We start from the raw sequence: 15,228 nt of genomic DNA, 5'->3' as shown, positions 1-15,228 counted from the left end.
AAACGCCACCCAGTCGCTGCTGGTGGCAACAAATTATCTAATGAAGGGCAGTCGACGGCGGAGCAATTGGATGTGACGAGGACGCTCCCGCTTCAAGCTTGGCGGGCTCCGTGCTCCACACCGGTGGTAAAATGGCGGTCGCGAGCGCGGGCTACATCGATGGCGTTCCTGCCTTCAGTGAAATGGTGGTCGAGTCGCTCTGTCCGGCCAACTCCGCTGCACCCTCCTTCACTGTCGTGGACAGGGAACACATTTGGGCGAGAATCGAGCACGCTGCTTGAAGGAGGTCAGCAAGACGACCGTGCGCATACCTGACGAGCGCCTCCAACGACGGCGAGGCACCATGCGCTCCAACTGCTCTGCTCCGCTGGCAGTGCCTCCGCTTCTTCTTCGACGGCCGTGGGTGGAATCAGCTCCTCTTAGTCTTCATCATCCGATGCTCGTACCCGAACTCTGCGACATGTAGACATGACTTGTCTAACGCTAGCTATAGTTTAGCAAGTTGGCACACTTCCGACACCAGTTGTAGTGAGTCCAACTGAGTCACAGACGTTCTCTTGGGAGCAACACCTTTTCAGAATCGGAAAGGATTTTATTCGCCATGAAAGTTCACACAGACACGGAATTTACTTTGGCAGGATGGTGCATACATTCAACATATAGGAATATAAAATCTTAAATAAGTGGCAAACAAGTCTTACTATAATAAGGGTTCAAAGTCTAACTAACACCAAAGGGCTAAAGTATATAAAATCGAATATAAAATAGCTATAAGATACAATCTAAAAATAAATAAAAAATAGGGTAACATCGTTAATATTGGCAAGGTGTCATTTTGTAGATAAAATGTTAAAGTCAGTGTAAGCCCTTGGCCTTTTTCAAGAGGCCAGCAGCGGATGGGAATAAACTGTTTTTGTGGCGTGAGGTTTTGGTCCTGATGGACCGCAGCCTTCTGCCGGAGGGGAGTAGCTGAAACAGAGAGTGTCCAGGGTGGGAGGAATCGGCCACAATCTTCCTCACTTGCCTCATGGTCCTCGTGGTGTGCAGCTCCTCGAGGGATGGTAGATTGCAGGCAATCACCTTTTCAGCGGTGTGGATGATATGCTGCAGTCTGCTCTTGTCCTTGGCAGTGGCAGCAGCGTACCAGACGGTTATGGAGGAGGTGAGGATGGATTCAATTATTGCTGTATAGAATTGCACCATCATTGTCTTTGGCAGCTTGAATTTCTTCAGCTGCCGTAGGAAGTACATCCTCTGTTGTGCTCTCTTGGTGAGGGAGCTGATGTTCAGTCCCAACTTGAGGTCCCGGGAGAGAATAGTGTCCAGGAAGCGGAAGGACTCTGCAATTTTGACTGGGGAGTCGCACAGGGTGATCGGGGTGAGTGGGGCTGTATTCTTCCTGAAGTCCACAACCATCTCAACTGTCTTTAGAGCATTTAGATCTAAGTTGTTCTGGCTACACCAGGTCACCAAGTTGTCAGCTTCCCACCTCGAGTCAGACTCATCCCCACCAGAGATCAGCCCAATGAGGGTGTTGTCGTCCGCAAACTTCAAGAGTTTGACGGAGTGATGATTGGCAGTGCAGCTGTTGGTATACAGGGAGAAGAGCAGTGGGGAAAGGACGCAGCCCTGAGGAGTTCCGGTGCTGATGGACCTGGAGTCAGAGACTTCTGTTCCCAGCTTAACACACTGCTTCCTGTCAGACAGGAAGTCTGTGATCCACCTGCAGGTGGAGTAGGGCACATTCAGCTGGAAGAGCTTGTCCTGAAGCAGGGCAGGGATGATGGTGTTGAAGGCAGAGCTGAAGTCCACAAACAGGATCCTGGTGTAGGATGCTGGGGAGTCCAGATGCTGTAGGGTGAAGTGGAGGGCCATGTTAACTGCATCATCCACAGACCTGTTGGCTCTGTAGGCAAACTGAAGGGGGTCCAGGAGAGGGTCTGTGATGGCTTTGAGGTGTTCCAGGACCAGGCGCTCTAAAGACTTCATTACCACAGATGTAAAGGCGACCGGTCTATAATCATTTAGTCCTGTTGGCCTTAGCTTTTTGGGCACAGGGATGATGGTGGAGGACTTGAGACAGGCTGGTACATGGCATGTCTCCAGGGAGGTGATAAAGATGTTGGTGAACACCGGTGATAGCTGGTCAGCGCAGTGCCTGAGGGTAGCTGGAGAGACAGAGTCCGGCCCAGCTGCTTTACGTGGATTCTGCCTCTTGAAAAGTCTATTAACTTCTCCCTCCTGAAAGGAGAGAGTCGTCTCTGTAGTATGGGTGGGGGATGGGGCCTCTTGGGTGGGAAGGGGTAGTTCAAGACAGTCCAATTGCCTTTCAAATCTGCAGTAGAACTCGTTCAGGTCGTTGGCTAGGCGGGAGTCGTTAGTGGTGTGGGGGGCTCTGGGTTTGTAGTTGGTGGTCTGCCTGAGCCCTCTCCAGACATTATTGTTTTATATATATTTTATTATTTTATTGTTTCCCTTCAACATGACTTTACCGAAAGAGCTAAGAATATGAATAAGAAGCAGAGTCGTTAGCAGAGAACTAGTGTTTTAGTCTCTCTGAGTACAGTCATTTAGCCTCTCTCACCGCCTTGCTAAACATGTTCTTCGACTCCTTGAATCTGTCTCTATCCCCACTCCTAACCGCTTCCTCCTTCTCAAACCTCAACCTTCTGAGCTTTGCTGAGAACCAGGGCTTGTTGTTGCAGTTCACCCTGGTACGTGTTGGGATACAGCAGTCCTCACAGAAGCTGATGTAGGACGTCACAGCCTCTGTGAGTTCATCCAGACTATTGGTAGCAGTCGTGAACATATCCCAGTCAGTACAGTCCAGGCATGCCCGCAAATCTTCCACAGCCTCACTGGTCCACTGTTTAGATGTCCTCACAGCAGGTTTACAGAGTTTTAGTTTCTGCCTGTATGCAGGAATCAGGTGGACCATGGCATGGCGTGGTAGGCTCTACTGACTGTAGTGTAGCAGTGATCCAGAGTGTTCTCTTCTCTGGTTGGGCATTTAGTTAATTGTATGTATTTGGGGAGTTCGGGGCTGAGATTACCTTTGTTAAAGTCGCCAAGTACGATAACCAACGAATCTGGATTTGCTCGCTCCACACTCAGAATCTGGTCGGCGAGCATGCGTTGGGCCTCTTTAACCTGAGGACACGGCGGCAAATAAACTCCGACCAAAATGAGCGATGCGAACTCGCGAGGAGAGTAGAAAGGTTTACAGGTTATAAAAATTGATTCAAGGAGCAGAGAACAATGTTGCAGAATCACTGTGACATCTATACACCAGCCACTGTTAATGTAAAAACAAATACCACCGCCTTTCGTCTTGCCGGAGAGTGCTATGTCACGATCCGATCTTACAAGATGGAATCCTGCTAGTTGTAGCGCAGTGTCCGGAATCAAATCACACAGCCATGTCTCCGTGAAGCACAAAACAGAAGATGAAAGAAAGTCTCTGTTTTTCACCATCAGTAGCTGAAGTTCATCCATTTTGTTGCACAGTGAACGTACGTTGGAGAGGAAAAAGCTCGGAAGCACTGTTCGGATCCCGCGTCTGCGTAGCCGTACGAGAGCCCCCGACCGTTTACCCCTTGGGTGGCGTTTCGCTGCTTGAGCAAAGCCTAGCATGGCATTGACTAGAATGCCCACTAATTCTGCCGCTGGAAGCAGAAAAGTAGGAATTAAATCCCCAGGAGTTGTTTCCCTGATATTTAAAAGTTCGTCTCTTGTTAGGGGACTCCGAAAATCTTGGCAAAAAACACTAAATTAACAGACAAAACAAGACAAAACAGGGCGCACTGACCGGCTGAGGCTACCATCATCGGCGCCATCTTCTCACCAGCAAGGGTGTGCTGAACAGCAGGCCTCACTCACCAGCACTGGTGTGATGAACAGTTGGCCCCTCTCACCAGCACAGGTGTGCTGAACAGCAGGCCCCTTTCACCAGTACTGTGATGAACAGCAGGCCCCTCTCACCAGCACAGGTGTGCTGAACAGCAGGCCCCTCTCACCAGCACGGGTGTGATGAACAGCAGGCCTCTCTCACCAGCACGGGTGTGCTGAACAGCAGGCCTCTCTCACCAGCACGGGTGTGCTGAACAGCAGGCCCCTCTCACCAGCACGGGTGTGCTAAACAGCAGGCCCCTCTCACCAGCACGGGTGTACTGAACAGCAGGCCTCTCTCACTAGCACGGGTGTGCTGAACAGCAGTCCCCTCACAGCAAGCCCCTCTCACCAGCACGGGTGTACTGAACAGCAGGCCTCTCTCACTAGCACGGGTGTGCTGAACAGCAGTCCCCTCACAGCAGGCCCCTCTCACCAGCACGGGTGTGCTGAACAGCAGGCCCCTCTCACCAGCACGGGTGTGCTGAACAGCAGGCCCCTCTCACCAGCACGAGTGCGCTAAACAGCAGGCCCCTCTCACCAGCACGGGTGTACTGAACAGCAGGCCTCTCTCACCAGCACGGGTGTGCTGAACAGCAGTCCCCTCACAGCAGGCCCCTCTCACCAGCACGGGTGTACTGAACAGCAGGCCTTTCTCACCAGCACGGGTGTGCTGAACAGCAGTCCCCTCACAGCAGGCTCCTCTCACCAGCACGGGTGTGCTGAACAGCAGGCCCCTCTCACCAGCACGGGTGTGCTGAACACCAGGCCTCCCTCACCAGCACGGGTGTGCTGAACAGCAGGCCCCTCTCACCAGCACGGGTGCGCTAAACAGCAGGCCTCTCTCACCAGCACGGGTGTGCTGAACAGCAGGCCCCTCTCACCAGCACGGGTGTGCTGAACAGCAGGCCCCTCTCACCAGCACGGGTGTGCTGAACAGCAGGCCCCTCTCACCAGCACGGGTGTGCTGAACAGCAGGCCCCTCTCACCAGCACGGGTGCGCTAAACAGCAGGCCCCTCTCACCAGCACGGGTGTACTGAACAGCAGGCCTCTCTCACCAGCACGGGTGTGCTGAACAGCAGTCCCCTCACAGCAGGCCCCTCTCACCAGCACGGGTGTACTGAACAGCAGGCCTCTCTCACCAGCACGGGTGTGCTGAACAGCAGTCCCCTCACAGCAGGCCCCTCTCACCAGCACGGGTGTGCTGAACAGCAGGCCCCTCTCACCAGCACGGGTGTGCTGAACACCAGGCCTCCCTCACCAGCACGGGTGTGCTGAACACCAGGCCTCTCTCACCAGCACGGGTGTGCTGAACAGCAGGCCCCTCTCACCAGCACGGGTGCGCTGAACAGCAGGCCTCTCTCACCAGCACGGGTGCGCTAAACAGCAGGCCTCTCTCACCAGCACAGGTGATCAAGCAAAACAAGACAAAACTGGACAAAACAGGGCGCACCAACCCGGCCGAGGCTGCCATCATCGGCGCCATCTTATTTACATTAACACCAACACAACATAATGTAACCTACACTCAGGTGTTGAACGCCCATCTACCAAGCTACGGCAGAACTAGACACGGTTCCGCTATCCCGGTCTGGACCACAAGCTGGGTCCCGGACCGCATGGCTAGAGGCTTCTTCAACCCGACATGAATCTTCTCTCACCAACAGACAAGAATCCCGGGCCCCTCATGGGGCCCCCGTTATATCGGCCTGGGCTGGGGCTGGCTCTGCCTCTCGCTCCGCCCACCTTTTCGATCTCTCGAGCTCTTTTATCAAGGCTCCCGAGAGCTCTTTTATACCACATGACCGCCCAGCGGCCCCCGTCCACCCGTGGCCCTCCTCCAATATCATCCGGTCACGTGTCGGCAGGTCAACCAGCGTATCATGCCCCAACGTAACCCTGCTGGCTGACACTCTCTTTCGCTCCCTCACCGGGAGTCCGCACTGCACACTGTGCATGGTGTCCCCGCGCTAACCAGCGCTCACCCAAGCACCGCTAGGGCTGGTACTACGCCCAGTAACCGAGCTACACATGACAACATAACATCCGCCGTGGCCTCACAGGCCCGGCACCACACAGTGACATTCCCAGTCACTACATATTTATGATTCTATGTTTCTCCATGAGTATATCTGTATCTCCATTAGTCTTTATATAGCTTTATCTATCTCTATGAGTCTCTATGTGAGTTTATTTTATTAAGTTGTTGGGTCACCTGACTAGGATTGGCAAAACTTAGCCCACGTTTTACCCAGGAAACTGAACAATAGCACAGACGAATTCTGTGTGACTAACCTAACATTAAAACCAAAAAGAAATTCAAAAATCACAATTAAGAGAAACACAATATTTACTATTAAAATGATTAAAATAACAAAAATGAAACTTAAAATTTGGATTAAATAACATTTTATGTTTAAACAGGGGAAAGAGTTAATTTTCCTTCAATCTGCTAAGGAGATTTCATTTGGTGTGCTCATTAACCCTTTCCCATTCCGATGATGTACGTCCCCGCGTACATACGTCATCGAAAAGAAATTGGAAGAATCACGAAAATGAAATAACTTTATCGATACCAAGGCTCCCACAGGGTCATGTGGAAGGGCGTGTGGTACCATTTGGTGTCAGCTATCACAGAGTGCGGTCGTGTCGGTACAGTTTTTGCGGTGTTTTTAAAAAAAAATGGCGCTATGCCTCTCTAAATAAAATTAACGCTGAACAGATTGCATGTTCCAATATTCAGCGGTGAATGGAACCCACCCTGCAACTTAGACGTCTGTGAATGGGAAAGGGTTAAGGTGCTTCGTGGAGATTGGACAGGTAGAGTTCATGATTGCTGTACTGCATTCTCCCTTCCAGACAGGATATAGAACCTCGAATTAAAATGAGAATCTTTATTTAGACTGCAGGAGGAATCTAATAAACTATGGAGCTCTTTCGATTTAAAGCTTTCGTGACTGCAAGGATTCATCTTCTTGGTTAAAGTCACGTAGAATGAGAATCAAACAATAAAACAAAATAAGACAATAAAAATTCTCACGACGTTTTGGCCACAACACAAGTAGCCTTATTCAGGTGAAGAGACAGGTCTGGACGGAAGACAGAGCTCGAATGGACGCCATCATGTATGGACCGCGTTTATTAAGCTGTGTGGGCGGAGTAAAAACATGAGTCTTTACGTCCCCAGCATCACCTCCGGAGCGGGGCTGGGAACACAGGCAGAGAGGAATGCAAAGAACGCGCCTATCAAGCTGTGTGGGCGGAGGCAGAGCCCGAATGTCATCAGCATCAAATGCAACTACACCGAAGAGGGGGGGGGGGGACATAGGCAGAAAGGAATAAAGAAAAGTGAGCAGAGGTCCAGTAGGGGTAAATCAATAAGTTACAATAACATAATACAAAAAACGATAGCAGTGCAAAATAGAGTAAAGGCCAGCAAGTCACGATAAAAAATATATTAAGTTCAAATTATATAAGCACATCAATTCCTGGTGATTTTTAATTGATAAATGCATGCTGGGCATGGATTAGGGAAAAAAACAGCCCCAGACCACACCAAGACAACTCACAGTCCCTCAACACATGTAGTGACATCGCTGGATGTCATCATGCTGTAGATTCAGTACTGTTCCTAGAAGGGCACGGTGTGTATGTAGTGACATCGCTGGATGTCACCATGCTGTAAGTGCAGTACCGGCCCTGGAGGGCACGGTGTGTGTCGACCTGAAGGGAATGTTAGGTAAGGCCATGACAGCCTAGTTGACCCGGGAGGACACGTGACCGGTTAGAATGACAGAGGGGCCCCCGAGGGGGGGCTGTGAGGGTCACGTGATGGAACCGAGGTTCTTCGTAAAAGTTCTGGAAAAGGTGCGTGGCCAGGCACGGAGTCATTCACGCCGGAGAAAAATATAAGCTGAGTCCCGAGAGGGAGCTGGGGTGTCCGTCCCGGGGAAAAAAAACCCTTCGTATACAATCTCCAATCTCGAAGTCCTCCAGCACGTGGACCCGGGAAGTATGCTGTTGGTCCTGGCCAGAAGTTTATAGTTACCTTGTAACCTGTGTAGTTAGCCAGGGTGGTCACCACCCTAGGTTGTTGTCGTGTAAAGGGGGAAAGTTACCCCGTTGTGTTGAAGTAATAAATGCGCTTTCTCCGAGTCTAAGTGTGCGACTCAGTTAAACCCACTACAAATACACAGGTTAAGATCAAAGCTAGAAATACATTGGCCAATGTGGTTGTATCCAGCACTAATATTCTCATCATCATGAAGATCCATGGGCAGATAGTCCATAGGTTTATAGTTTTGGGTGGAAGATATTATTTGAAGGAAGATGCAAGGGGATGGAGTTTGAAATCATTTGCATGATCTCCCAATCTTTGACTCCATTGGGCTGGTTGACAGACATGCGCCACCACTGCCTAGATTCTAAGTTGATGTGACCATCAGGAAGTGTAATTTAAGAAGACTTTCAGGACCTCATAGGCCCCTTCACATAAGAAGATACACGAATATAATGGACAGGCTGCCTGGTCACGGACGAAGGTCGGAGACTTCCAAGACCGTTGATGGTGTCTTCATCCTGAAGTTGAACCGCCCCGCTCTCTGTTCACGCCCCGCTTATAACCGCCCCCCTTCTCGATCCTTCAGGAAGGTCTGGTCCCCTAACCACGTGACCACCGAGCTCCCCGCTGGGGCCCCTAGCCCCCCTTTATCTGGGCACGTGTCCTGTTGGGTTCACGCAGAGTGTCACGGCCTGATATGACCCCCGTGACACCCGCCTACAGCCCCCATACCGAGCCAACACGGTAGTGACGTCATATGTCCCTACGCTCATACAGTCCCGACACAGTAGTGACGTTGTATGTCACTACATATGTAATACACCTTATCCATATGTAGTAACATCGCGGAAGTCAGTGTGGGGCCGGCTCCAGAGAGGCACGGCATGTAATGCACTTACATAACGGATATCACGTATGTAGTGACATCGTGGATGTCACTGGGTAATGCCGGCTCCAGCGAGGCAAGGCGGACACCTCGTATATGTGGGTGTAATACCAGCCCGAGACGGGGCTCGGTGAGCGCTGGGTCATAGTGCTCAGTAGCACCACACGTGGCGTGCAGTGCTGATTCCTACAGGATGGTGTGTGAGTGTGTCAGCCATGAAATGAGGTTATTCTAGAATTGAAGTTTTCGTGACTGCAAGGATCCATACTCTTTGGTTCTTTCGGTAAAGTCACGTAGGTGGAAAAAATAATAATACATTTATTTCGATTTAAAGCTTTCGTGACTGCAGGGATTCATCTTCTTGGTTCTTTCGGTGAAGTCACGTAGAAGGGAAATAAAAATAATAAAAATAAAACAATAAAATACAAATAAAATACTTTATTATTTTATGATTTCCCTTCTACGTGACTTTACTGAAAGAACCAAAGAGTATGAAATGAGGTTACCCCAGGCCATGCCACTCTGGTTGACTCTGGAAGGCGTGTGACGGGTAAGATCTACACAGGAGCCCCAAGTGGGGGCTGGGGTGGTCAGGTGCCGCTTCGAGATCCTGCTAGAGGGTTCGAGAAGGTGGTCGTGGCCACGGGCAGAACCAGCCACGGCCAGCAAGCATTTAAACCAGATCCCCGAGAGGGACCGGCGTTCTGCGTTGCTGTTTTCATCTAAAGATCTACGTTCTACGTCCAAGAAGAAGTCATCAACACGTGGACCTGGACTCAAGCTGGGGTTCAATCCGTTGTAGCTACTCCCAGTGAAACTAGTGTAGTTAGCCTGGTGGTCCACCACCACAGGGTTGTTATCTGGTAAAGGGGCAGTTACCCCTTTGTGTTAAGTGTGTTGGTATTAATAAATGTGTTGCCTCCAAAGAGTATTCTGCGACTCAGTTGAATCCACTACACATATTTAGAATCACATTAATTTACCGATGTAATTATAATAATGTTATATTGATATGGTTAGGTATTAATGTGTTTACAATTGTTCCATGTGTTTTAACTGCCTTTTGTAATAAGTAAGTAAATCGATGTACATGTATTTTTGCTTCCTCAGCATCTACTGTTTACCCATGGAAAATAACCAACTCATCAAGTAAGTGTTTTGCACTAACATTACATTCATGATATCATGTTTACCATCAGTATTATTAGTTGCATGATTACCGATACCCCAATGAAGCCCTTATATATATTTTTTATCATATATAAGTAAGAAAGAAGGCATCTTTGTTTTTTTCGGTAAAGTCACGTAGAAATAAGAAAAAATAAAATTACATAATATACGACGTTTCGATTGCAACACAAGCAATCATCATCAGGTAGAGGAAACACATAACCGCAGATATATACAGACTTTAAGTAGAGGGAATTGCACAGATATACCAGGGGATACAGAGAGACAGAGCATCACACTAAATCAAACAGGGTTTAGCAAAATTTGGAAACTATGTAAAGCAACACAGACGGTCGGTTAAAACACAATTAACGCATGGTCTGGTTGAATACACTATTTCAAAGATTGTATATATATCTTCGGTTATGTGTTTCCTCTACCTGATGATGATTGCTTGTGTTGCAATCGAAACGTCGTATATTATGTAATTTTTGTTCTTATTTCTACGTGACTTTACCGAAAAAAACAAAGCTTAATTCCTGCAGTCACGAAAGCACCAAATCGAGTAACAAAGAAGGCAGTTGGGAATACATCCTCATATACACAATGGTATGATGACCCCTTATAACGCCGATTCCATTAGTGCTCAATTCTCTAGGAAAGCATTTTGAGTACTAAGCGAGGTCTGACTGTTTAGCAACGTAAAAGTGCTTCAGCAGTACGCATAAAGGCCAGATGAGTTGATGGCCATGGGGCAAGTCTGTTGAACGAAAACACACTTTTTTTACCAGATAAAGCCAACTGAGCTGTAGTTATTTTTCAGAAGCGACCTGGCCACAAATTATAACTCGGCAAAGTGGCTTATCTTGTGGAAATGTATAGCAGCCAAATACTCGAAATAAATGTGTAAATATGGAGGACATGGAGAAAGATCCACACAACCACCGGGAAAGAGAGAACATGCAGACTCCAAATATACAGGCATCAAAGTCGGGATAGAACTCACATGCCAGGCAAGGGAGATAACATCTCGCCACAGTGGCGCCCAGAACGTCAGCTCCAGGAATACTTCCTAGACGATGATCACTGCAAAGATGGCAGCGATGAGATCAGCTGATGAGTGGGTGTAATGGATTGTGGCGTCATGGGACCATCTCGGGTAGCAATCAATAATATTCACCCAACAGTCAGTTGATCTTGCCTGATAATGACACCATTAGGTTATTATAACCTATTTAGTGTCATGTATTGTTTCCCAAACTCTTTAACAACTGTTCAGTTATACGTGCATGCAATTTCCATTGTGAGATTTAAAAATTTGACTTAAAACTTTCGTGACTGCAAGAATTCATATTCTATGGTTCTTTCGGTAAAGTCATGTAGATAGAAACATAATAACAATAAAATAATAAAAATGAAAATAAAGTGAATACAATTTTTATAAAATATCACGACGTTTCGATCGCAACACAAGTGGTCGTCATCAACACAAGATCCAGGTCCGATTTAACACAGTGCATGAAATTCGTGAACTGATCCCATCCTTGAAGGACAAGATTCCTGACATGCAATATCCCGGCATCTACTAAGCTGTATCTGCAGCAGTTACATTGGGGAAGCCAAACTACATGTCTCAGACCGTGTTCGTGAACATAAGGCAGATCTGAAACACGGCAGGACTAATATTTTTGCCATGGCTGATCATTACTTTAATGCGGCTATCTCACATTAAATGGATTTCTATAAGACGATGGTACTTTGAAAGCCGACTGGCTATCAACAGATTTGTTCGTGAAGCCATCCATATATACAGACACAATTTCAACCGAGACGACGGTTTTAAACTCAGCAATCATTGGAAAGATGTCATCAACCACTTTGGGTCATGACTTGATTTGTGTTTTCTTTTGATTTAAAGCTTTCATGACTGCAGTAATTCATATTCTTAGTTTTTTCGGTAAAGTCACGTTGAAGAGAAACAACAAAATAACAAAATATATATAAAACAATAAAAAATTCTCACGACGTTTCGACCATAACTCAAACGGTCATCATCAGGTGTGTCGGTTTGCATAAATTTATTTTTAAACGGCACATTTATTTATTTATATAAAAAAAACGTTGGCGTCACGCGCAGCGATTGGCAGTTTTCCCAGGACTAGTCCATCTATTTTTTTTTGAAAAGAGGAGGGGGGAGACGAAATTTTTTATAATGTATGCTGTCTGAAAGCCACTGTAAGCGTGAACAATCAATCAAGAACTGAAATGATTTATCAAATCTTTCCAATGATTGCTAAGATAGAATCCATCTTCTCGGTTGAAATTGTCTCTGTGCTTGTATATGTGGATAGCCTCATGAACGAATCTCTCATGGAAGCCAGATGGCTTACAAAGAACCTCCGTCTTGGAAAAGTCAATGGCATGTGAGCCTACTGAATTAGAACAATGATCTGCTACGGCCGAGGTGTTGGTCCTACCGTGTTTAAGGTCTGCTTTATGTTCACGAATGCGGTCCGAGACATGGCGTTTGGTTTCTCCAATGTAACTACTACCACAGAGGCAACTTAGTCTGTAGACACCAGGGTATTGTATGTCCGGAATCACATCCTTTACAGACGGAACCAGATCACGGATTTTATTTAATGTGTTGAAACGGACCTGGATCTTGTGTTTATTCAAGATTTTGGAGATCTTTTTTGTGATCCCAGCAATGTAGGGTAAAGTGATGGTTTTGAAAGGCTCCTCAAGAGGGTTCTTCTTCATGGTTTGAGTGATAGCTTTGTGGATTGTACAGTCGGAGTAACCATTAGCCCTAAGAGCTTGGTGTACGTGCTTGAGTTCACTGCTTATGTGTTCCTGGTCGGATATGCATTGGGCTCTATGATACAGAGTCTTGATGAGAGAATTCTTCTGTGATGGATGGTGGTGGGAATCCGGTTTCAGATAAGCATCCGTATGGGTAGCTTTCCTGTAGACAGAGTGGCTCATTGAACCATCAGGTCTCTTTTTAATTAGGACATCCAAAAAAGGTATCTTGCCATCTATTTCGACTTCCACCGTCAGTAGTGTGGGTGTGTGGAGCGAGGTGCAATGCTTTGATTGGTGTAGACCTACTGGCTGTGTCGGAGACCTCTCCTACATTAACATTAGCTGCCCTGACCAATCTCTAAACCTTTATAAACAGCTTGCCCTCAGAGGCTTACCTCCCTGTTCCTGATGACGACCGCTTGTGTTGTGATCGAAACGTCGTGATATTTTATTATTTTGTATTCACTTTATTTTTTCTTTTTATTGCTATTATTTTTCTATCTACGTGACTTTACCGAAAGAGCCATAGAATATGTATTTCAATTGTGAGGTTTCATTATTACGCATATCCGAATTGTTAACGAGGAACTAATAACGCGTGAATTGTTTTTCTTTCTCACAGATGCGACCCTGCGTCTGGTCGATGGGCTGTACAACTGCCAGGGCCGAGTGGAGATACTTCAGAATGGCACATGGGAGAGTGTATGCTTCTATTACCCATACATTAGCTATGCTTTGTGCCAGGAGTTGGGTTGTGGCCAATCATACCCCTACAATTATGCCAACGTGGAAGGATATAACACTGCATTGGTCGCTTCATGCACGGGATTAGAGAATTCCCTGTCACAGTGTACACTATCGCAGGAAAACCGATACTGCAGTGGTTACAATGGAGATCCAATGAAGAGCTATGTTTCATGCTCAGGTATGCCTTTAACATATATTCTAACTGAATGAAACCCAGGGTGACACACACACACGATTATATCGTTTGCAGTGGTGGCTTATGGTTCCGGTTAGAGCCATAGAAAGTGGCAAACCCTGTTCTGCACTGCTCATAGTCTGTACAGCTTCTACAAGAGCCCAGTGGTGACAGCTCAACACCACTGCACTTAATGTACACCGGTGTTGAGCAACACCTGAGGTGTTTTAAAAACCTGGAGCCCATCACTCGGGATGCCAGGTTTTAATTCACGAAATATGCAACAATATCTGCCTAAAAGTTAGAATAAGCCCCGTTAAAGTGGACAACAAAGTGGAGCAATATATAGTAACGTGTCTTAGATTGATTTGCAGAAGCCTCAAAATCATATATTCTCAATTTGCACTCAGTTTTTAGTATTTTTTCCCGAATATGTTATGGCAGTTTTTTAGACGTGAAGTTAAGAATGTGCTTTATTCTTTCCGGCAATAATACAGGAGATGTAAAAATGTGAAAACACCAAACATACACCTATTCCAAGGCAAAAGGTCCCGTAGATATGTATTTCTTTAATTGTGTTAAATCTAAAATAATTTTTTTATTGGGTCTTCCATTTTATATATTCATGTTATAGTTTATACTTTTTATTGCGATTTATTTTACAGTCTTGACATTCAGTGGCTTTATATTCAACAGCTTACTGTTTTAAATTGAATCACTGGTTTAAAAAAATATAATCACAACTACAATTGTGTTTCTAGAGTTTGCATTTTAATACCTGTGTCATGATTTGCTCATTATGGATTATGATAAAATAAGATAAGAAAGGTAAATAGTCAAACTAAATTGACACAGGAAGTGACTACTGGCTGTAAATATATTCCTGAGATAATTCATTACGCTTTGTATTATGTACTCATGCGTCATGTTTCGCAATGGCTTTTATTTTGACCTGCAGCTGCAGGGCTTCGTCTGGTTGGGGGAAACAACCGCTGTGAGGGCCGGATGGAAGTCCAAAAGAATGGAATGTGGGGCGAGCTATGCAGCTCCACTTTGAACAGGGCCATCGGAGACAGCATTTGCCATCTCCTTGGCTGTGGCTGGAGTCTTGCCTATGGAAACCTGTCGGCATTTGGACAAGGAAATGGAACCATTTTCCCTGATACCTTAAACATAGCTGGCAACAGGATATACGAGAACCTTTTACATGGAACCAATGATTGTAACCATTTCCAGACAGCTGCCATCATTTGTGAAGGTGAGCAATGAGTTGTTTTGGGTTTTGATAATTGAAAGTAACGTATTTTCACCCAATATAACCCGTGGGGTATACCACTTTTTACAAACAAAACAAGACCCTGCGGGGTATACGGAGGTGTGGGCTATCCCAAAATGTTTAATACGTGTGACATGTCATAACTCGTTGAATTTTTTAATGGTAGGACTATCCACTATGCAATACTTACCTTTGACTAAAGTACTGGTGAATAAAC

General features: G+C 46.5%; 1 protein-coding gene across 1 annotated transcript in view; it reads left to right on the top strand.

Moving 5' to 3' along the window:
- LOC116958570 (scavenger receptor cysteine-rich domain-containing protein DMBT1-like) overlaps positions 1-15,228 on the top strand; it is a 115,221-nt gene that overhangs the window by 37,747 nt on the left and 62,246 nt on the right. Inside the window, exons 5-7 of the mRNA XM_032981276.2 lie at positions 9,946-9,984; positions 13,436-13,738; positions 14,694-14,993. Coding sequence (XP_032837167.2) covers positions 9,946-9,984; positions 13,436-13,738; positions 14,694-14,993 — 642 coding nt within the window. The remainder of the gene's footprint in view (positions 1-9,945; positions 9,985-13,435; positions 13,739-14,693; positions 14,994-15,228) is intronic.

This window comes from Petromyzon marinus, chromosome 80 (genome assembly GCF_048934315.1).
Source record: "Petromyzon marinus isolate PM22_M1 ecotype Great Lakes invasive population chromosome 80, UKy_Petmar_22M1.pri1.0, whole genome shotgun sequence".
Lineage (NCBI taxonomy): Eukaryota > Metazoa > Chordata > Hyperoartia > Petromyzontiformes > Petromyzontidae > Petromyzon > Petromyzon marinus.
Note: the sequence above shows the minus strand (reverse complement) of the source record. Positions and strands in the feature narration are given on the sequence as shown.